A 24,268-nucleotide genomic window follows, 5' to 3' on the forward strand; every position below is an offset into this window, starting at 1 on the left:
GGTGTACAATCACAATCATATGCCGCGGCACTACACGAGAAAACTAATCTGACCAGCAACAAGTGCATGTGTCGTGGAGCAGCAAGGAAAAAAGGCGAGGAATTCCATGTGCTGTCAAGGGAATTTGGCAAACATCCTCTTCATCATTTTGTTATACTGAAAGGTGCGTTGCGAGGATTGACACATGTGTAAACAACCATGTGCATCTTGTTGCAGTGTGGAATAAATCAGACCAGTACAAAAAAAGAAATAGACCTACGGCATTCGGGTGCTTGTGTGTATGCAGTGTGTGTATGCTGTGTATGCATGCAGTGTGTGTATGCATGCAGTGTGTATATGTGCTGTGTGTGTATGCAGTGTGTGTATGCAGTGTGTGTATGCAGTGTGTGTATGCATGCAGTGTGTATATGTGCTGTGTGTGTATGCAGTGTGTGTATGCAGTGTGTGTATGCAGTGTGTGTATGTGCTGTGTGTGTATGCTATGCCAGTGAGTGCGTTCGATTATGCACGCAAATCGATTCATGAATCGATTCACACTATTCACATCACCCCATGTGAATAGGGTGAATGGATTCCGAATCGATTCCAGGGCTCATGACATGAAAATCGAACGACTTGAATGCATGCGAATGGATTCATGAATCTATTCAAGTGCATAATCGAACGCAGCCAGTGTATGTGCTGTGTGTATGTGCTGTGCCAGTGTATGTGCTGTGTGTATGTGCTGTGCCAGTGTATGTGCTGTGTTATATATGCTGTGTGTATATGCTGTGAGCATATGCTGTGGGCATATGATGTGAGCATATCATTATGTGGTGTGAATATGTGTCTCTGTGTGTCTGTACATGTGTGCATGTGAATGTCAATGTACATTTTATCTTGCAGCTGGTAAGGCGATGCAATGAAGCTGCCCGCAGCATGGAACGAACAGAGCAGCTCATCGACTTGCATACGAAGATTGACTTTGGCAAAGTGAAGGTATGCTCTTTGACTATTGACCTGGATTTTCTCCTTGTTATCACACTCCACCCTCTCTTTTTCTTGTTATCACACTCCAGCCTCTCTTTTCCGGGCATAATACAGGTACTACTTGGTCCGCCCAGTTAAAATTGGCGCTTATCTTCCAACTTGTCTCATGAAAGAAATACTAATATTTGAAGCAAGCCACGATCACAAAGCACTATATACATGATTATTTACATGTCAGTAAGCAACTCAGTCGAAAATTCAAGCAAGTTACACATCCTCCTCGCCACTATCGTCGCTGGAGGAAGAGCTCAAAACGTACGATCCGGACAACTGCTGCACGGGTCGTTTCATAGCTTGTTCCACTTCTACTCGTCTCGAATCACGCTCAAAGGCAGTGCGTGCTTGTCACCTTCCCATCAGAAGCTGAGTGAGACTGCCCGCATGTTGACTGTAAGTGTTATCCCCGTTCGTCGCAATAATGCGACTTTGTTTGAGACAAAAAGGCAACGCCATATCAGTGTCCTTTTTTCAAATCGCCTCTTGCGCTTGTCGTACTTGCTGATCAGCACCCGTACCCACGCGAGCCGCTGGTGCTTGTACATGCAGCGCAGTGATAGCTTCCGCGCTTGATGTAGCACCTGTGCGTACTGCACCTACAACGCCGTGCACCAGGCTTTTCGGCTAGTTTCCTGAAAGTCCTTTGCACGAGTGTTTCTCTCAGGACTTGGTGTTTCCTTTGATTAGCTCCTTTGCCCTGTCCTCTGTGAGCTTCAAAGTGTGTCCGCCGGATTGGTCTCACTTACTGGAGACATCGACATGAGCTGCAGTTTCTTCGTCAGCGATTTGCTGGTGATAGCCCTTCACTAGGCGCTGTACTGTGCAAGCACTGAAATTCAAGCTCGCGAAGCGCTTTTTCAGCTTTTCTAAACCTCCCCGGGGTAAACAATCCTTGCCATCAGACAGCTGGAAGTAGACAGAAACTGTATTCTCCATCGCTCTGAAATGCGAACATCCTGACCTATTTTACGGACTCGAGCGGAGGTTGCAGTGTTTTCTTGCGCTGACGGAAGTGTTCGTCGGCGGCAGCTCCGTCAAAAAGACTCAAACGAACCGATCGCAACTTCTGTGATGGTTTGTGCTGCCATGGCGTCGGATGCAATGGTCAATGGTCATGTTCGGATGGTGAATCGGTGGTTCAATGCCGTGTGGCACAGGCAAAACACCAAAAAACCAAGTGAGAAGATAAGCGCCAATTTTAGCTGGGCGGACCAAGTAGGAGCAAAGGGTGTCTGCTACTCAGAACACTGGTCACACATGTACTTGTAACACTACACGTGGTCTTGAGATACAACTCATATTGATGGTGACTGAAGCGCAGGGAAACGGTCAGTGTGCTCACATGCTGCTGCACCGTACCAGACCGTACTACATGTACAGTAAAACCTGCCGGTTAAAAGCGACCACCTCTGTACTGGTATTAGCAAGAGTACATAAACCAACCTCTGGTATTAGCAAGAGTACATAAACCAGAGTGTGTAACTGTGCATATCAGATTTGAAACAGCGCAGTTCGTGCACTATATCACCCTGATGAGGTCAGCCAAGCTGCGACTTGCGTACAGCTCAAATTTTCGTGTTTCACAGCCAAGTTTGCATGATTTGCATGATTAAGACGTCCTGTTTTAGGATTTTGGTGTTTTTGTGTGACTGCGTACGACATGTACATCCGCTGGCAAGTAAATTCACCATGCTATCCGTATCAAAAAACTGAAATCAGGACAAACTCAGTGCCCTGCACCACTGTGACTTGTTATGCAACTTTTCACCGTACCTGTGGCTTACCATGCCGTCAGAAATGACATACTGCACGAATCACGCTCCCACAGGAACCATCCCGAGTTGCACACTCTGGTTTATGTACTCTTGGTATTAGCGACTGTGACCTTATTTTAACGACCGTTTTTTCCATTCACCACCAGTTCTGCCTAGAAACTGCACCAAAATAAGCGACCACCTGTGTTACGTGACCAGCGACTGACGTTAGTGTACCAAGTGAACTCTACAGGAGAGCTGCACTGATGTGTATGGCGTACAGAAGGAGAATGGCAAAAAAATGTATAAAAAAATAAATAAGAACTAGATGGTGAGCCAAGGAAAAATTGTAACATGCAAAATGTGGGCACAAGTTATGTGATGGAGTCCACCAACTAAACCAGATTTTGAACAGTCAAACTGATGTGCACAATCTAGCACAAAACTGACAAAGAGTACGGAGACATTCCACGGCATGAAAGTCAGCTCATCACTGCTTGATAGCGCTAACCAACGGCCTTCAAACTTGGAAAGTTCATGGATATTAGTGCTAATTCCAAAGAGGGGAAGGTAAGCGCCATGGAGCCGAGCACAAGCTACATTCCAAGGCTTCCTAGACTGCTGACCTGGTATATTGACGGGACGGGATCTTACCTTGACGTAAATCATAGTCATCCTCTCACCTCCCTCATCTCCTTTTTTAGAATGTGCTATCACTGCAGATATGCCATGCGATAGAGGATCAGTACAATCATAATGTATTACCTTTCCCACCTTTTTGTGCCCCTTTGTTGTGCCTCTGTAGCAATTGGGCCTTGTCTCTTCATCAAGATGGCTGGTGAGAAGCGGAGAGCTGTCACTGCTGTCCGTGGAAAAGGCTGTGATTCGCAAAGGTGCTCGTGTCCAGCGACAGAGCTTCCACCTCTTCCTGTTCAATGACCTGATCATTCTTGCCAAGAAGAAGACTGGGTATGTTGCTATGCCTGTCTCATTTACTACAGCGTACAGTCGACTCATGACGAACACCAAATCCTGGACACGCCACTGACCACTACTCACGGCTGTTTTTTTGTGCGATTTCACGCCACTTAACATTATGGCCGCCGAAAGTCTCGATTGGGCTTCAATGGGAAGAAAATTTGAATTTTCAAATCGTCAGAACACGAGTAGGCCATGGTTTCCCCTGGATATTGGAGACTAGTCAGCCCGGACAGCCCGGGGAACACGCTGATCATCTGCGTCTTGTTTCAAGCTTTCCGCTCGTACCTCCCATGACTGCCTTTCCTTCAAGAAACATTTGTTCTGTGTCGTGCGACTTTGGCTTCGTTCTGGAATACGCCTTGTGTCGTCGCTGACAAACTCGGCTCCGAGAAGCCCTTCCCGATTTTTTCCCAGCTTAGATCGATTTTTTCCCAGGTAGAGGACTATCCTCTGGTTGTCTTCCCCAAGTGTCATTAGAATACGCGCGTGAACTTCTAAATACGCGCGACGAGTCAGGAGCCTGTTTTCTCTTGATTTGGAAGACAAAATGGTGTGGCCCTTTAGTTGCTGTTGAGTGTAGAAGGCTGCTTCCTGCTGTAAATTGCTTAGTCGGCATGTGGGATATTATATAAGAAGACAGCAGCCGGCCAAGTGAGCTTGAAATTGTGATATCTACCCTATTGTGCGTTGAACGATTACGAAATGTCTAACTTGAATGTTGTACACGCGAGCACGCCAAGCAGAGGCTGACAATCACTGGCGAGATCAATCTCCAGACTGCCAGGAGTACTTCGAGCAAGTTTGAAGCGGAAAGACAGCTAACTGGGCAGGCCAGGACGCCTTTCCACCCTCTTTCTCTCTCAAATTGCCGAAAAGTCGAGTATCTCGCTCGAGCGCTTTCAAAACCTTTCTCTTGGTTTCGCGTCCCAAATCGTGGAACCACGCGAGGATCGACATGAGTTTCTTGCAAAAACGTAAACTCATCGCGTATTTGTACTATTCGCACAATGTTACATAAATCGCACCGAACGACGCCATATTGATAAGTGCCTGCACGTGAACAGTCGTGTTCTGTGCAGGAGAATTAGTTCTTTATAGCCAAAGTCCGTTATAACAGAAATACACTGACACTATACAAGTAGCAAGTCATGACTGACATGTGCCCCATAACAGTATAACTGCACTTGGTTTACATGCAGCCCTACCAGATTTTGGTTCGTTTATATAAACAAAAATTGTTCACTATAACGGCCTATTAAAGGGTCAATTTTGTATGGGTTCAGACAGGGACATGGACAATGGTTCGCTATTATAGTATATCACGAAAGTTGCTATATGCGAGTTCGTTATAAGTGGGGTCGACTGTACTGCAGGGGAGAGGGGTAGGTCATAGAATGCAGACCTTCTTACTGGGTATGAATGGTATAGAAACCTGGGCTTGACTTGAGTCATTTTGTGGTCATTTAGGGATACAAAAGCGTCTGCTGGATCACAAGCGCAAGCACTTCCCCTCTTATACATGCCTTGTGTTGTGCATATTGATGCTTTTTCATTACCCTAAGGACTGGTCGACTGATTGCTTTCATATTATTGGTAATGTGTGTTTGTTGATAATGCTGTCCTGTGCGGCAATGCAGTGGTAATGTGTGTGTTGTTGATAATGCTGTCCTGTGCGGCAATGCAGTGCATTGGGCTTGACTTCAAGTGACAGCAGTCCTGGCTACACTGTGTTAGACTATGCATGGCGCAGTGCAGTGGAGCTGGAAGACTTGCCTGATGCACCAGGAGCAGCAGCAGCGCAGACGCCACAGTCTGGCAGCTCAGCACACGGTGTTCACTACGCCGCTGTTCACCCAGCACTCAGTCCACAGCTCTCCAAACAGGACAGCTATGATGTCACAACAGTAGTATCGGCTGCTGGCGCACAGAATGCAATGAAACTGGTACTCCTGGAGAATGCCCACCAGAAGAACGCTGTCTTTCTTCTTGTTGCTCAGAGTCAGTAAGTGTGCACCCCGGCTGTTGTATTATGATGTAATGCATTACGTAGCCATGCAAGAGCATGCGCGAGATACGCATCTCGCAGCTGCCTACTTTCATGCAGGATCCTTTAGATGTCGGCGTTCTTATGATTTGCCTACAATGGCCAAGTGAGAATATAATCCTGTCGTAAACAACTAACTTGTTTACCCCGAAACATGGTGTCAGAAGTAAACTAAATAAACGCCCTAGAATTGTCGCAGTAGCGCCACCGGCGCAAGAGGTAAAATGGCAGAAGCAGCCGGATTTACCCCGCCATCGATGGATTGGCAAGCCGCAGATTTACCTGACGAATTCGAGCGGTTCCAACAATACTGCCTTCTAGTTTTCCAAGGGCCCTTTTCCGACAAGTCCGACAAGGAAAAGGTCGCCTATGTCATGCTATGGATCGGGAGAACTGGTGTTGATGCTTTCAATAGTTTCGAGTGGGATAATGCAAGCGACAAATCCAAAGTAGCTGCCGTCTTCAAGAAATTTAATAAGCATTTGCAGCCACGGGTAAATGCACGACTGGCTCGGTTTGAGCTTCAGAAATACCGCCAGCAACCCGACGAGTCTGTAGATGATTTCTTTGCGAGGTGTAAGAAGAAGACGTCCAAGTGCAAGTTCAGGGACGCTCAGGAGACTAACGATCGCCTGATAGAACAGCTAATCGTGGGGACGAAGCACTCGGAAGTGCAAGAACGCCTGCTGGAGGGTGGTAGTGATTTGACTCTGGACGAAGCGCTTGACAAGGCCCGTACGTATGAAGCAACACAGCGCCACATGGAGCAGCTGTCCACCGCCACCAGCAGCAGCCGTCTACCTGAAACGGTTCACGCCATTTCCAAATCTGTGGGACACGCAGACTGCGGCAAATGTGGACGAACCCACCACCCAAGCAAGTGCCCAGCGCACGGCTCCACCTGCAACAAATGCGGGAAGGCGAATCACTGGGCAAACGTATGCCGTTCGCAGGGGAGAGACGAGGCACATGGAAGGGGCCAGCAACGCGGACGCTGGCGCCAGAGGAGCCCCAGCCCGCGGGAGCGCTACCCCCAGAGGAGCCCCAGCCCACGGAGACGCTTCGACGCACTGCATTTCGACGCCGTCATCATCGACAGCGTCGAGCGTCACCAACCGCCACTAGAGCGAGAGGTGTTCGTGACCCTCAATGTCAGCCTGGACAACACCAACAGACCGGCCACCTTGAGAGCCAAGGTGGATACGGGCGCCCAGGGCAATATATTGCCGCTGAGAGTGTTCTGCCAAATGTTCCCCCAGCACGTCGGACCAAACGGATACCCAAAGCCGAAGTCCGTGAAGCCGTCAAGTACCACCCTCACAGCGTACGGCGGATCCAAGATAAAGCAATGCGGAACCCGTCCTATTCCGTGCTCTTACGATGGCAAGAGTCAACTCGCTGACTTCTACATCACGGACTGCCCAGGCACTGCTATCATCGGTCTCCCGACAGCGACAGCCCTGCAGTTAGTCACGCTGAACTGCACTGTCCAGGAGAAGCCAGCGAGCATCCGAGACAAGGACGACCTGATGAAGCAATACCCGAAGTGCTTCGATGGCATTGGGAAATTCCCAGGCAAGTACCACATCACGGTGGACCCCAATGTCGTCCTGGTTGTACACCCTCCACGCCACCTCCACGCCATCGCACTGAGAGACGAGATCAAGACGGAGCTGGAGGACATGATCCAGAACGGCATCATCACCAAGATCCAGGAAGGCGAACCAACAGCGTGGGTGAACAGCCTCGTGTTCCGCCTCAAAGACAATGGCAAGCTACGCCTGTGCCTAGACCCCAAGGACCTCAATCACGCCATCCTGCGAGAGCACCACGTGGTCTCCACCATTGAGGAGATCACCCCGAAGTTGAGAGGTGCCAAAGTGTTCTCGATCGTCGACGTCAAATGTGGGTACTGGAATGTGGAGCTCGACGACGAATCCAGTTACCTCACCACCTTCAGCACACCATTCGGGCGCTACAGATTCCTTCGCATGCCATTCGGCCTCAAGATGTCGCAAAATGTCTTCCAAGCAAGGATCGACCAGACGTTCGAAGGGTGCTCAGGCGTCACCGGCATCGCAGACGACATCGTCACATACGGGACGTCAGACGAGGACCATTATCTCAACATGCACCAGATGATGGTTCGCTGCGAACAATCTGGTCTCAAGTTGAACCCAGACAAATGCCGCATCAAAGAGGACAAGATCAAGTTCTTCGGCATCATCTGCAGCGCTGACGGAATACAGCCCGACCCGAAGAAGGTCTCAGCGCTGAAGCAGATGGAGCACCCCGAGAACGAGGACGAGCTCCAGACGTTCCTCGGGCTAGTCACGTACATGAGCCCGTTCATACCGAATGCCAGTACACTGACCGCGCACCTGCGTGAGCTGACCAAGCCAGATACACCGTTCGCCTGGACAGACAGCCACCAGCGCACCTTCGACAAGGTCAAGGCCGCCATTTCGACAGAAGTAACGCTCAGTTACTTTGACCCAGGCAAGGCAACAACACTACAAGTCGACGCTTCCATGAAAGGTCTCGGCGCCACTCTGCTGCAGGACGACAAGCCTGTTGCATTCGCCAGCAAGAAGCTTACCGAGACAGAGTCTCGCTACGCCAATATTGAGCGTGAGCTCTTAGCTGTCGTATACGGGTGTGAAAGATTCCACACCTACCTATTCGGTCAGTCATTCACAGTAGAATCCGACCACAAGCCGCTGGAGTCAATCAAGCTCAAGCACCTCCGCGCAGCCCCGCCGCGTCTACAGCGCATGCTGCTGAAGCTGCAGCCGTACGACATGACCATCAAGTACCGCCCCGGAAAGGACATTCCGATCGCAGACGCGCTATCCCGGCTGTCGCCAGAGGAAACAGAGCCAATTGAGGACCTCGACGTCAGTGTACACGCCGTGTTCCCGCAATTCAGCGATGCAGCGATGACGAGGATCCGCGAGGAGTCGGCTAAAGACGCCGAGATGTCAGCACTGAAGGAGATGATCTTCAGTGGCTGGCCATCGGAGAGGAGCGCGGTGCCGGCAATTCTGCTCCCGTACTGGAATTTCCGCGATGAGATGAGCACCGAGGACGGTCTCATCCTGAAGAGCAGTCGCGTCCTGATTCCCCCGCCAATAGGGAGGTTTAGTTCCCACGTAACGGAAACGCGTACGTGGGTGATCCACGTAAAGTGGATGAAGGGCACCCACGTTGCAATGTTGTGTTTAGTCACACGGAACGAACAAAAGCATGAAGCTAAAGGCCAAAACCTGGTCAAAGACGAAGCTACCCCGGCCTAAGAAGCTCATCCAATATTTTGATTTCGTGCTTCGGAAACTTCTTCAGCTGAGCACCCTCACAGCTCGCACAATGCGCTCCATTCTGATTTTCACCCACGTTCTGGCGGAACGTGGGTGAGCCTCCATACACGGTATGTCGTGAATCAGAAAACGTCTGTACGTGGGTCACTGAGTATCACGTGGTACACACACGTAAAGTACCCACGGATTACGTGGGACTAAACCTCCCTAATGAGGGGGGAAATCCTCGGCAAGCTGCACGCCAGCCACCAAGGCATAGAGAAGACCAAGCTGCGAGCCAGAACGTCCGTCTTCTGGAAGGACATCAACAAGGATATCGAAGCAACTGTCTCATCTTGCACGACGTGCCAGCGCCACCAGAGCAGTCAAGCCAAGGAACCACTGGTGCAGCCCGATATTCCGCCAAGGGCATGGCACACCTTAGGCACGGACCTGTTCTACCTCGGCGGGTCAGAATACCTCATTGCCGCCGACTACTACTCCAAGTACTTTATCACCCGGAAGCTGCCTGCCGGCCAAGCGACCAGCAGGGCCATCATCCAGCACCTCAAGGAGATTTTCGGTGAGCACGGCATCCCAGCCGTGCTGAAGTCGGACAACGGGCCGCAATACAGCAGCCATCTGTTCGCGGAGTTTGCTGCCGAATATGGATTCCGCCACAGTACGTCGTCGCCACATCACCCGCAGAGTAACGGGTTTATCGAATCGCAAGTCAAGATCGCTAAGAGAGCTCTCGAGAAGGCAAGGGAGAGCGGGACCGACCCGCACTTAGCACTGCTGTGCATTCGCGCCACCCCAGTGTGCCAGGGCTTACCGTCGCCGGCCGAGATGCTGTTTGGTCGTCAGGTACAGGACAACCTGCCTCGCAAACACCAGCGCGACACTCGGGACGAGGCCATCCGACAGAAGCTCGAGGAACGGCAGGACCAGCAGAAAGTACACCATGCCCAGCGAGCGCAGTCTCTCCGCCCCCTAGTTCCTGGTCAGCACGTCGGCATCCGCAGCCCGACCACGCACCTGTGGGAACCTGGTATCGTAACCCAGTCTGTCAACGGCCCACGGTCATACATGGTGCAGCCTGACCATGGGACAGAAGTGCGGCGCAACCGTACCCACCTCAGAGAGAGGCGGGTCCACTTCCCGCCGGATGCCAGTCTCGCAGGCCCTCAGCCGTCGACGCGCAGCGACATTGGCGAGCCTCAGCCGCCGAGTGACGTGCCGTCTCCGTGGAGCGACGTTAGCCAGTCTCAGCCGCCGTCACCGTGTGACATCAGCCAGCCTGCTGAACCTGCCACCCAGCTGTATCGAACACGGTCTGGCCGCGCAGTCGCACCCAGGTCAATCCTGGATGTGTAGGGCCAGAGAGGCCTCATGGACCTGTTCGCTTATGTCACAGTAGCTGAGGTGCCATTGTTATATTGTACATAGAGCTATTGTTGGATACTATGTCTCTGTATTGTTAGCACGCCGTCGTGTGCCATTCATGATTGTTACCTTGTACATAGAGCTATTGTTGGATGTTATGTTCTATATTGTGAACACACCGTCATATACGTACGGTATGTTATGTAGGTTGTTAAACTCCTTTATGACGAAGGGGATGTTGTATTATGATGTAATGCATTACGTAGCCATGCAAGAGCATGCGCGAGATACGCATCTCGCAGCTGCCTACTTTCATGCAGGATCCTTTAGATGTCGGCGTTCTTATGATTTGCCTACAATGGCCAAGTGAGAATATAATCCTGTCGTAAACAACTAACTTGTTTACCCCGAAACACCGGCCATTCTCATTATGTTCCATAGCCTATAGCATAGGTTCTTTAATGATATGCTGTTTTTGCGCGGGAACGACAAGATGCAATGTGTGCGATAACTGTTCCAGGCAAGTAGTACAGTAGCGTGTCAATTATCCAACACCCTCGGAACCGGGCATTGTTCGTTACATTACTATTCCAGACAACAGAAGCTTAAGTATCACCAAGCAATCCACACATCAACAAGATTATTAGGCATGGTCGCACATGTCCATGTACATCTACCTTTATTTTTGTGCATTTTCGTATCCAGCACTCGTGTTTATTAATTTTGCACATCAATATGAACCCACTCTATAACAATCAGGCAATGTTCAGGGTATTAACACGGCTTGCATGGAACACATTGGAAAACTTGAGCAGCCAGCACGCTGTCGGATAACCGGAATGTCAGATGACTGAATGCCGGATAAGTGACACACGACTGTACTGTAAACCGTGCAGGCGTGGTCCTGTTCCAAATCAGTTTTCTGAGTCATCCTGCTTCACTTACATGTACTTGTGCGCAATTCTGGCAACCCCCTATATAATTATTATATTGAGTGTATGTGTGTTTGTGTGTTTATGTGAATACATATGTGTGTGTGTGTGTGTGCGCGCGCGCGCGTGCGTGCGGGTGTGTGCATATGTGTGTACGTGCATGTATGCGTGTGTATGTGTGCGTGTGTGTATGTATGCGTGTGTGTGCACGTGTGTTGTTTTTGCTTCAGATCCGAGAAGTACCGGTGGTTGAATGCTGTAAATCCACCTCAGCCCACAACGGATGGGGAGACCATTTATGGTGAATGGGGTAAGGCTTGCCATGCACTGAACTGAACATCATCTCTACAGCTGTTTTGTGATGGCTGCTGCAATGTACGGCTCTTTCTTATTCTTCTGAGACTATACAAAGTATGGTCATGTTTTCGTTAATGCAGTTGTGGCAAGTGAAATTACAACTGGTGTACACTTGTGGAGGTGCAAACTGATTGATGACCTCATGTACAAGAGAAGATGGACGGACGGAGAGAGAGAGAGAGAGAGAGAGAGAGAGAGAGAGAGAGAGAGAGAGAGAGAGAGAGAGAGAGAGAGAGAGAGAGAGAGAGAGAGAGAGAGAGAGAGAGAGAGAGAGAGAGAGAGAGAGAGAGAGAGAGAGAGAGAGAGAGAGAGAGAGAGACGAGGCCATCAAACTTGAAGGGCGTTCAGTGTTGCCACTAGTCAGGTTCTGCTATACAAGAAACGTACATGAAACGTAGAGAAATCACGTAGAGCGCAGGTGTCTTGGTTAGAGTCTACAGCTTCGCGTGTTTTGGGTCCAGATGTACAGTGGTCCCTCTATAATCCGGCACCATCTGTGCCACGGAAAATCTGCTGGATTAGGGAGGGTGCTGGATTAACAAATCTGATTGACTGCTGTAATGTGCATGAAGAGGACATTTTGGCTACTTAAAATTGTGCTGGTTTATCGAGGGTGCTGGTTTATAAAGTGCTGGATTGGAGAGGGACGACTGTATACGCATACATGAGGTTCGCTACGTTGGGGCGCACGCAAGGAAAATGCGGACGGATCTGCTGGGTATCATTCAAATACACGCAGAAAACTGCCAAATTCGGAAGGGGAAATTCCCAGCATACATTGCACATAGTTAATTTCTCCGCGTGAACGTAGAGTAGGACAAATTCCCTTTACGTTACTGTTATATATGCACTCTGATGTAATATATTATGTACTCTGTATGCATTTGTATATACTCATTGCGCATGCTCTGAATCATGGTCTTACTCTACATGTATCCATGCCGGCTGGTTGACTCTGGTGAGCTGCGTGTGAGACTGCATGTAGGGTGTACGTGGATACACAACAAATGGCGACGAAGATGAAAATTTTGTTTTGAGATAATTTGTTTAGTTGAGGGCTTGCGAGAATTTGGTAAACCATGGCCTCTTCAGGGAAGGCCACCCTGGAGCAGTTTTCTGGCGGGGACTTTGCGGAGTACCGGGAACGGCTTGAGTTTTATTTTTCTCGCAAATGACATCGGTGTTGTTTCAGCCAGTGCAAACTCATCGGAGAAAGAACGCGTACGTAAGAAGATGATTGCACATCTAATCTCTTCACTGTCGAAAGACGTCTACTCCACTTTGCGGAACCTCTGTCTGCCGGAGTCAATATCGGACAAGACCTTCGAGCAGATTTGTGACCTACTGAATGGATATTACAGAGTGGAGCGTTCCACGATGACTTCTTCTTTTCAATTTCGCGATTGCAACCAGAGACCAGCGGAAAAGCTGGTAGATTACGCAAATCGTTTGAAACGTGAATGCGAAGAGTGTTTCCGGGATTCTTCGAGTGGCGTTCCCGTAATGTAGAGCAGAACCTCACTACTACACATAGTTCCAGGTTTCGCTTGTCACAATTGTACAGTCATCGGTGTGTTGCTCTAATGTGATCAGCATCTGTCCTATCATCAGCCTGTACGAGTACTGCTTGTGGCATGCTCTCCATCACTGTGTTAGGTACCTCCTCCCAACATCTTTGCCTGTATACTGAGTAAGTGAATAAGATTGCCATGCCAATAGCAGCTGTTCTCTTGGTGCACCTCCTCATGTGTCTCAGATTGTCAGCTGTTCTCTTGGTGCACCTCCTCATGTGTCTCAGATTGTCCGCAGGTGAAAGTCACATACCCGTATGCGTCGCGTCAGCCGGATGAACTCAACTTGTCCGCCGGTGAAGTCATTAAGGTGTTGCGCAAGATGGCAGATGGTGAGTCGACTTCTCAGTGTCTGTTCAATGTGTGCAAGTGGATGGTCATGCAGTGGATGGTCATGCAGTGGATGGTCATGCAGTGGATGGGCTTGCAGTGGATGGACATGCAGTGGATGGACATGCAGTGGATGGTCATGCAGTGGATGGTCATGCATTGGATGGGCATGCAGTGGATGGGCTTGCAGTGGATGGTCATGCAGTGGATGGGCTTGCATGACTGTGGGTGTTTGGGGGTGGATGACATGCATAGTCCTGCGTGTGCGGCTTGCATGACCATGGATAGTCCTGCAGGGATCATCCATAGGTCAGGTAATGGATGTGATGTGTCAGAGATGTAATGACACAACATGCATAACACGTCGCTGTGTTGCTCTCTGTCATGGCGCTCTGGCCGTGTGTGTGTGTGTGTGTGTGTGTGTGTGTGTGTGTGTGTGTGTGTGTGTGTGTGTGTGTGTGTGTGTGTGTGTGTGTGTGTGTGTGTGTGTCACTCAGGTTGGTATGAAGGAGAACGGATGAGAGACGGATTTGTCGGCTGGTTTCCATCGACACACTGCAAGGAAATTCAGAACGAGCACACTCGATTCCGCAACATGCGTCATCAGTATCACATGCAGAAAGCGGAGAAAGGAGACAAGCTGACACCAATCAAGCCTGAGAAGCCCGTCAACAAGCCCACAAGAAGCCCAGGGAAATTCCGAAACTCTATCCTGGTCCGACTCAACTCTGCGGGAGCTGAGAAGCAGTAATGGCTGTAAGTGCCTACAAGCACACTCTCAGTGAGCCGTTGACCGACATACCGTTACCAGTGCATGTGTATGTTGAGACTGTAGTAAGCATCTGCTATGCTAAAGCCAGCATGTCAGTATCTACATTGTGCATCTATCTACATCAACATGTGACCATAGCCAATCATAGAAGACTCTAAACTGAGATGGGCTGTCAGCAGACATTATGCATGCTGGCAGACCAGACCTGCCGGCTTAGCGTGGTTTTATTCACCCGCCAATGGATCGCGATCGTGAACCTCCTATTTCTATGAGTGACACCTTTTGACCGGGTATGGCCAACGTGCATTGGATAAGCATGCTGATTTCTCTGCTCTTCCACCAGACACTTACTTGGATTGATAATATTGTTGAGGCAAGGCCCGGCGCCTACATCACTGCTTACTCGGCTACTTTTTACAGTTTCTTCTTCTTTTGTTTTGTCCAGCGTGAGTCCGCTGGTTTCTTTTCCCATAATGTATTTTGTGTACAGTTTGCGTTGGAATCTTTTGGCTACAATTTCTGCTAGCAGTACTCGTACTGCTTAGTAACTGCTAGCATGCTATATGCGTAGCGAACAGAAGAAAGTAAGTGTAGCAAGCCGCTGAGGGAGTACAACTGTACAACTGGCTACAACTACTGTGTCTACAAGAAGCTGGCGTTGCTGCTTCAGTGCCTTAGTGCCCAGCCATGCACTGTATCTCTCCGGCGCATTTCTAGCGGCTCACGTGTACATATTCGCAGGGCAATACTATTGACACAGTGTACTCCGAGTCATGGCCTGCACTGCATGCACTGACACAGCCCGATACGGCGATACACTGCCAACACTAACACTGATGCACTGGCCCTGGGTCTACAGCCGACGGAGAATTCAGTGCTCAGGATCAGAGGCGGCATGCAGCTTTGAGTGAGTTTCTGGTGATCTTGTTCCTTTCTATCCTCCGAAGTAATTTTCTTTCGATTTAATTTATGCTGCTACTTTTGAAATGTAGTACGATGTGTGTCAGTCATGTTGGTGTTCAGTGTTGTGATCGTTGAGCATCGTACAGGTGCTATTCTGTCCTGTACCTATCATGTGCACGCAGTTTGAATACTGTTGAACCGACAACGAAGGCCGATACGGTGTACATTGCGTTGTGTTGTTTGTCTGTGTGCTTCAAGGCAGCCAGTTGCTTGCATGCACAATGCCAGTCGTGCTTGAATTGCGTTGTGTTGTTTGTCTGTGTGCTTCAAGGCAGCCAGTTGCTTGCATGCACAATGCCAGTTGTGCTTGAATGTACAGCACATTTCCGCACCGGCCAGCACCCATCCATATTTTGTTCATGCAAACAAATTGCATTGGCCAGTGCTGCCAGTCAGTACTGATGATATTCATACCAGGGAGTGGTAAAATACTGGTATATTACTACTCCCTGGTTCATACTGGGTCACATTCATAGTGAGTCACATATGCAGAATGAGGGCCTTACTTGTTCATCATGATCCAAGTAGTTCGTTCAGGACCGACCATAGGACCGACCATAGTGTCTTTCATGTGTTGCAAGTGTAGGTACAGCAGCGCCGGGTAGTCTTGATCTGACACACACACACACACACACACACACACACACACACACACACACACACACACCACACACACCACACACATACACACACACACACACATGCACACATACACACATACTTGTACTTGCTCACTGCCAAAACTGGTCACGTGGGTCTCCCCGGGAGAGGGGAGAGAGACTCAAAAGGAATCTTGGAAAGATGACTCAATTGGCCATTGAACCACCCAGCGGCCGACACCCCCTGAAATCCCCAAACTAGGGTGGACTTGAAATGATCCCACTTATGGGCTCACCACACCTCAGTAAGTGGGTGAGGACAAGGTGCAGAAAAAGGATTGACGGCATCAGGGTATCCGTCCCGGGATCCAACTGCAGGTACCCCTGCCCCCAGTGAAGGTAATACTTGGTACTAGTGTGGGTGGCTAAATCAGAGTGGATCTGATATAAGCTTCACTAGCACCATTGATTACACAAGAGTTAATCTAGCCAGAAGCTGTCCATGGTTAACAGGTATGTATACTTCAAATAGAAAGTATATGAACCCTGAAACCAACAAAGGTGGTAGGTACAACAATACACCTTCAAGCAGCCGAGTCCGTTGGCAACAGGCCCAACACTATCTGGCATAAGTGTACCCACCAACCGAACTAGCTGGCACACACATACACACACACACACACAGACACATACACGCACACACACATACACACACACACATTATAATATATACACACACACACACACACACACTTGTACTATAAGACATGTTATAATAACAAGTCGCAAATTTAACGATTGTCCAAAATTCATAGGTTATTAAACGAGACGATATGTTAACGATCTTGAGGTATTTGGGAATACCCACACACAACATAATATGAAGCATTACAGCCTCAACGAATCTTAATAATTATAACGAAGAAATGTCGTCCGTTAAAACGTTAGATTTACTTCTTCGTTATATATACATGTCTTACAGTAGTTGTAATTGCTCACTGCCAAAACTGGTCACGTGGGTTTCCCCAGAAGAGGGAAGAGAGACTCAAAAGGAATTTCGGAAAGATGACTAAATTGGCTATTGAACCATCCAACGGCCGACACCCCCTGAAATCCCCAAACTATGGGTGGGGAGTATCACCCTGCCACCAGTGAGGGTGATACTTGCTGCTAGTGTGGGTGGCTAAATCAGAGTGGACCTGATGTAAGTCACTAGCACCATTGACTACACAAGAGTTACGCTAGCCGGAAGCAGTGCATGGTTAACAGGTATGTATACTTCAAATGGAAAGTAGCTGAATCCTGTAACCAACAAATGTGGCAGGCACAACATTACACCTTCAAGCAGCCGAGCCCATTGGCAACAGGCCCAACACTATCTGGCATAAGTGTTCCCACCAACCGAACTAGCTGGCACACACACACACACACACACACACGCGCGCGCACGCACACACGCACGCACACACACACACACACACACACGTGCACACATGCATACAGGCTGGATACTGGCTGGAGTCATCAAGATCTAAGGTGTGCATGAAACTACAATCCTTATTACACACTGGACTGAACTGAGTGTGAGGAATGGGAAAAAGAATTACGTGCACACGGGCTGAATAGAGTGGCTACATCCCACACGGAGCTAATCACACAAACACTAAAACGATAAGAAAAGAGCGCAAGCACAAGGTAGATGACACCATAGCATCACGTTCAAGTTGAGCATAAAATAAGGGCCTGTGAATGCGCCCAAGAACGAGAAAGATAAAAGCACCCAGCTCACTCACAACATACGACTACTGGCAGAATAAAAAAAGACAGGTTTGGATTAAAACACAAACACACACACAAGTTGATAAAAAAACCAAAAACTAGAAAGAAAGAAATATTTGCAGACAACAGTGGTTTGGTTGTCCGAAATCCACACCCATATCCACATAGAATAGTGTGTGTGTGTGTGTGTGTGTGTGTGTGTGTGTGTGTGTGTGTGTGTGTGTGTGTGTATGTGTGTGTGTGTGTGTGTGTGTGTGTGTGTGTGTGTGTGAAGTGCCACGGTGGATCCTACAAACAACCTCTAGTTTGCTATCGCCAATTGACGGGAAAGATGAAAAGAGAGAGAGAGAGAGAGAGAGAGAGAGACGCTAAGATGTTGGAATCCACCGTCCGTCTGTCGGACGTTGCCTTCACTTACACTCGGTTACTCAGCATTCTGCACGTCAAACTCATCATCAAGTGCTGGGAAGGACACAAAACTGTCCGTGGCATTTGTAGACTTTTGCTCATCATCACTGCTATCCCCTCGGCAGGTTATGTCCACCACGCCCACTGTATCTCCCTCTTCAACAGATGGAGCAGCTAATGGCGAATCGCTGACATTCTGGGTATCTTGCTGCTTGTCCGCTGGAGTCAGCAGAGTGTTGAGAGCTGTATCCACACGCTGCATGACCAACGCCTCAATTGTAGTCATCTTGCTCTCCATCAGCTCTTGCACACACATCGCGAGAGCATTGTCCAATGCACTGCCACTGGTACTATCCACAAGCACATCCAGTGAAGAAGGCGAAGGCGGAGATGGGAATTCAGGCAAGCAATCTATGTCCAAGGCTGCATCCAAGATATCAGGCACAGTAGCTGTTGTATGATGAGTTGCATTGGTGAGAGATAGCTCCTCATCGATACTAGAGGGAACAAAGTCCTGCATGAGACCAGCAGCCATGAGCATGGCTGATGTTGGACTAGCACCACAGCCACTGTCACCACTGGCCTGCTGCTGCTGCTGCCTAATTAGATTGTTACTAGAAGTCTCAGCCAGTACAACAGCAGCAGCAGCAGCAGCAGGATTGGAGCAGCTATTCATAGAGCTGTATGCAGCAGACACCTCTGGGTCAGCAGTGTGATCTTCACAGCCGGATGGTGGAATAGGCGACTCTAAATCTTCACTTGCTGATTTGTCACCGCTGGAGCTCGACACTAGAGTGTTGCCGATATCAGGCATTTGGTGGTCAGGAGTGACGGACGTAGCAGAAGAGAACATACTGCTATCCACATTACTGATAGTAGGTAGTTGGGGTGTGACTGGTAGAGCACAGGGTACTGCAGGCAAGTGATCATCCTGGCTATCCTGGCTATCCTGGCTATCCTGGCTATCCTGGCTATCCTGGCTATCCTGGCTATCCTGGCTATCCTGGCTATCCTGGCTATCCTGGCTATCCTGGCTGAACTCTGGCAGAGGTGTACAGTGTACAGCAGCAGGCAAGTGATCACATTGCCTAAACTCTGGCAGAGGTGTACTACAGCTAGGAGTACAGCTTGCAACAGAAGAATGCACATCCCCTGCTGAAAAGTCTATGGATGATGCCACGACACACTCAGCATCATTGCTGCAGGCTGCTGATGCTACTGTTGGTTCAGGCATTGATGGCCCGGCACTACCACCTGACACACAATCCTCCTCCTCCTCCGACGATATCACAATGCACTCAATGTTCTTGATACTGTCATGCGGATGAAGCTGAAGAATCTCTGCAACTTGAGTTGACGTATCGACACTCGATACACGGGCCATAGATTCACCGGCACACTGGCTGTCAAGATCTAAGCGGGGCAGTGGTTCGGGAGAGTCGTGCTTAAACTTTTCTTCTGGCGAATGCAACATGAGCTCGTCTGTGACTGAGTCGTCGGAGCTTCGACGAAACGGACTCACAAGCATGCCTGCGCAGTCGGTAACAGTGCCAGGGCCAGCAGCAGCTTGCTCGGTATTAGCAGATGCATGAGATGTCCATGCAGCATGTGTGTTGCGCACAATACCAGGCACAACACCCTGAGAAAACGGTCGAAAACGATGCTGTGCACCAAGAACAGAGAGCGACTTTGGAGGCAGACACACCGGAGCTCTTGCATCAGTAGCTGCTTCTTCCAGCTGGCAAGCAGTTGCAGATCCATCACATGATGTAACTTCAAGTGTTGTACAGACACTTGCAGAAGATGATGGCGCACTTGCTGTTGTTACTGCTGATAGATCAACAAGCGTTTCAGATGAGCGCTCCATGTCTGATGTACAAATGGAACCAGTACGCGCTTCAACTGCTCCAGGACTTGTGGTCACTAGTGCATGGCTCGTACTACATTTAGGTGATGAAATGGCCTTCTCTTCGCCACAGCCACACTCTGCAGAATCTGCAGCAGGAGATGGGGAGTGTAGGGATGGATGTTCTGGACAGCATTGCACTGGCTCACTCGTCGCTTCCAGTCCAGCTAGCTGAGTGTCAGGTTGTTGACGTGTCAGATCTGCACTGCCGCCGCCGCGTTCTTCAACAGTGGCTAAAGCCGCAGTACTAGCAGCAGATGTACACAAACTAACAATTGCTTCCGGCGATGGCGGTGGCATGTTGGGCAGCACGCTTGTGTCACAGCATACTTGATGTTGAGGTGTGTTGGGAGCGGTGGCAGTGGTGGCAGTGGTGGCAGTGGTGGTGACACTGCAGGGTTCACGTGATTTCCTGACCAAGCCAGTGTCCGACAGAACTCCACTATCAATGTCCGTCACCGACCCTGCATCGCTGTAATAGCGATTTCTAGCTAGCATTGCTGCAGCGGACGGTCTCATGGTACGCCGACGCGTGAACTGCTGTGGGTAGTGCTTGAGCAAGTGGCTATGGATGCTCTGTCCATCAAGCAGCAGATCCACTTGCAGAGGCTGTGTATCAGTGTTGCTCGTTTTAAACACGCACTGTACGCGACCGGCACGCAGCAGTGCGGCGTGGAAATGCTGAGTCATCTCCTTGTCACAAACGCCGGGACGCATGGCGCGCAGCGTGCACAATAACGACTGACTAGGCAACGTCAGGAAGCGCTGGTCGAGCTGATGAACATCGCTAAGTGGCACAGACACCACGTTACCATGGTCTACCAGGAGAACTTCTGCCATGTGCACAGAGGTAGTACTTCCACCATTGTCACCAGCATTGCATGCCACGCTGACCTGAGCCTGCTTACACTTCAGCAAAGAGATGCCGAACACTTGACCGCGACACCACTTACTCTCAGCTTGCAGGTAAACGGCACACGCATCACCTGCAATGGCGCCAGGAAAGGCAGAAAGGCGAGTGGACAAGCTGCAATAGAGTGCCTTGAGCTCAACCTCCAGATCCGACAATGCTGTCTGCATTGCCAATAGGCAGACAGAGAACTGGGATGGGTGGCGAGCAACAGAGACGAGGCAGTCAAACGCTTGTTCATCCTGCGGCAATGCACAGTGGGAATATGACACAGCTGGAGGCACCGGCTGGAATGTGCCCAGCGGTGACGAGAGTGTTGCTAGCGAATTGCACAGCAGAATCAGCACGTTGTTGTTGAGCTTGGTTGAGAGATGTACGCACCACATGGTAGTATTCTTGTCCTGATCAACAATGTCACACAGCACATCCTGACCAAGAACTAACGATGAGAAGTGACTGGTTGATGCGCCGCTGATTACAGGCAGTTCGACATCAACACTTGCACTGAGCCGACAGTGGAATGCGAGTGGCGGAATGGCTGTGAATGATGCAGAATCGGGCACAGAGAGCAATCCCGAACAGGAGATGCGAGCTGTCTGGCCTACATCCGGTAAGAACACACTGGCATGGCCATCCTGCACAAATGATGTCAAGACAATACGCTGCTCCTTGAAGTCCACACAAGCAATGGCTGATGTGCCAGGAAGTAGCTGCTTGACAGGAGTAGCCTCTGGATCATTTCTCCATTGTTCTAGCGTGTCTCTCAGGAGAGTGCTGTGTGTGCCACATGGCACACACCAGAAGCTCTGCACACTTTCAACGCACACTACCGTCACCCGCTGCTGACAACCAACGGCGGCAGGGACAAACCCAGCAGCACACTGGGCAGCAGCAGCAGCACACTGGACTGTGTGTTCTGGCCATGTTGCCGGCTGCTGGACTGTCTGGACTGTGCTTGCCGATAATGTTGCACTCTGCGCTACAACAATGTCAGGAACACCCGACGATAGAGGTTTCTGGCTGCTAACATCACATCCGACACTGCGCTCATGTATGCTGGGATGGCTGTCTGCCCTGAAAGATTCGTTTTGGAGAGATGAAGAGGCAGCACATCGGTTGTCAGGCGCAGTTCCCAAGGCGTCGGCTGACACAGTAGCATCTATTGGCTGAAAGTTGTCTGCTGATTCCTCATGCAACACATTCGATGCTGACAAGGGAGCTGAAACAGTCGCTGCAGAGTATGACAAGCTGTTGTCAGGTGCTGGAATTGTTGAAGAGCCACAGGAAGCATTGTTGGTGGCCATGTGGCTATTGATCATCTGACTGTCGTTGCTGGATGTGTTGTGACTCACCGTACAGCAAAGCTCGGGGTCTAGCACGGTGCCGTCTTCCTTCAGTAGCTGCACTGTCCACATGCCATCAAACTTCTCGCCAACAACTGTGCAAGTGATTGGGCAGGCTTGATTGCAGAGGTTAGCTAGAGAATCATGCTGGACCGCGAGGCACGGATCCAGGCGACATGCGAACGCCAACGAGGGCAGCTTTCGCAAGTCGGGAGGCAGCGGGAATATGTCAGACGAGACAACCTCTGACTCATTTCCAAAGTCAATGAATGTGACTAAGAGGTGAGATGTGCCGACATTTGCGAGTACCCTGGCTCTATACCACTGCTCATCATCCGGGTAAAGAGCAGCCACACACAAACCCTGGGGACGCTTTATATTGCTGCTCTTTGCCTTGAAGCGAGCCGTCCATTTGGCACCAGCCTCTTGCAACTTGCTAGAGATCATCTCTGCCTGGTCGCCACGCTGAACTTGGCACCAAAATGAGCAATCATCCTCCACATAACTGATAATGACATCAAGTGTGTCACCCAACGCCAGTTGGACGTCGCCAACATCCATCATTGGTCTCCGAACGGATGAGGTGGAAGGCGGTGGTGCAGTGCCTGCTAGTGCCTTGCACTTGACCACCGTCGCATCACTAGCTGTATCACTGTCTGATGGCTTAGCCGATGCAGAGTAGCAGGTGCTCGCGTTGGTCTTGCAAAGTGCAGCTGACTGCTGGTTTCGAGTAGGTTGTACTGCAGTAGGTTGTACTGCAGTAGGTTGTACTGCAGTAGGTTGTACTGCAGTAGGTTGTACTGCAGGTTGTAGCAATGCACCTTCACATGAGTTTGTGTTGCTTGGCACTGCACATGTTGCAGCACATGTTGCAGCTGGCTTGGACGAATAGCGCTCTATAATCTGAGAAGACAGATCGCAACCCTCACCACTGGGCATAGTGCGACCCAGACAGACTTTCCATACATGCTTACCCTTGCAAACGAACTTGGCGTTGAAGACAACTCCGTCCATGGATCTCTCTAGCGCAGAGGAGTGTTCCTGTATTAGCGCTGCCAGCAGCTCGTCGTCATCACCAGCCTCTCCTGTCAGCTTACAGCGGAAAGCTTGGCAGGGTAGATCCATAGCAGCCTGCGGCAGGGGGGCCAACTCACGCACATGATTGCACTCTTGCACCGTGCCGTAGTCGGCAAACTCTACTTGAACATGCTCCGAGCTCAGGCTGATAATGACACCACGGTACCAACGTTTGTCCTCTGCATACAAGACAGCGCAAGCAGCACCTTTATGCATTGCTGGTCTGCTGTTACGTGCCTTGGAGAGCACATTGTGCAAGTGCTCCTCAATACCAGCAAGCTCCTTGATTCTAGACTGTAACTGACAAGTCAGAGTGCCGATGGATTTGTTGATAGAGAGTACACAGACATCTTCGGCATTTGCAATACCCAAAACACCATCAAACAAGGGCCGCTGCAGCTGAGGTACGCCGGGTGCTAATTGCCGGTCCAGTTCTTCTGCCTCAGCAAGTGATTCATGGGGCAAAGTATATGGACGCAATGCTTCAGAACGTTTCCTTTCCCGCTCTTCTTCAAGTGTCTTGGAAATTGCCCGAGTGCGAGTGACGATAAGTTCCTTGACAAACTCAGCTTGGAGACTCTTGCCATCTTCAAAGTAGAGATCGACTTCATAGTGCCACTTATAGTTTTCAGACGGCATCTTTTTGGACTTCACAAAACCACATGTCAGAGTCTTGCCCAGAACCCTTTCAGAGAATTTCTCACACACAGACTGCAGTGGTGCTTCATCTGCATCCAGTTCATACAGACAGCAGACAAACGCTTGACTTGGAGTGGTGACCAGCGGCGCTGAGATTGGCTTCAGGCAGGTAATATCCACAGCATCCTTGTTGCC

The 24,268-nt window shown here is 49.8% G+C and overlaps 1 protein-coding gene across 3 annotated transcripts in view; it reads left to right on the plus strand.

The window, feature by feature from the left end:
• Positions 1-15,576, plus strand: part of LOC135822060 (mucin-5AC-like) — a 46,232-nt gene extending 30,656 nt beyond the window's left edge. For all 3 annotated transcript variants that reach the window (XM_065334914.1, XM_065334913.1, XM_065334915.1), the window contains exons 16-21: positions 886-978; positions 3,586-3,749; positions 5,446-5,763; positions 11,650-11,729; positions 13,575-13,679; positions 14,175-15,576. In XM_065334914.1, the coding sequence (XP_065190986.1) occupies positions 886-978; positions 3,586-3,749; positions 5,446-5,763; positions 11,650-11,729; positions 13,575-13,679; positions 14,175-14,428 (1,014 nt within the window). In that variant the 3' untranslated portion in view covers positions 14,429-15,576. The remainder of the gene's footprint in view (positions 1-885; positions 979-3,585; positions 3,750-5,445; positions 5,764-11,649; positions 11,730-13,574; positions 13,680-14,174) is intronic.
• Positions 15,577-24,268: the final 8,692 nt, after the last annotated feature.

Source organism: Sycon ciliatum, chromosome 1 (genome assembly GCF_964019385.1).
Source record: "Sycon ciliatum chromosome 1, ocSycCili1.1, whole genome shotgun sequence".
NCBI classification, from domain to species: domain Eukaryota; kingdom Metazoa; phylum Porifera; class Calcarea; order Leucosolenida; family Sycettidae; genus Sycon; species Sycon ciliatum.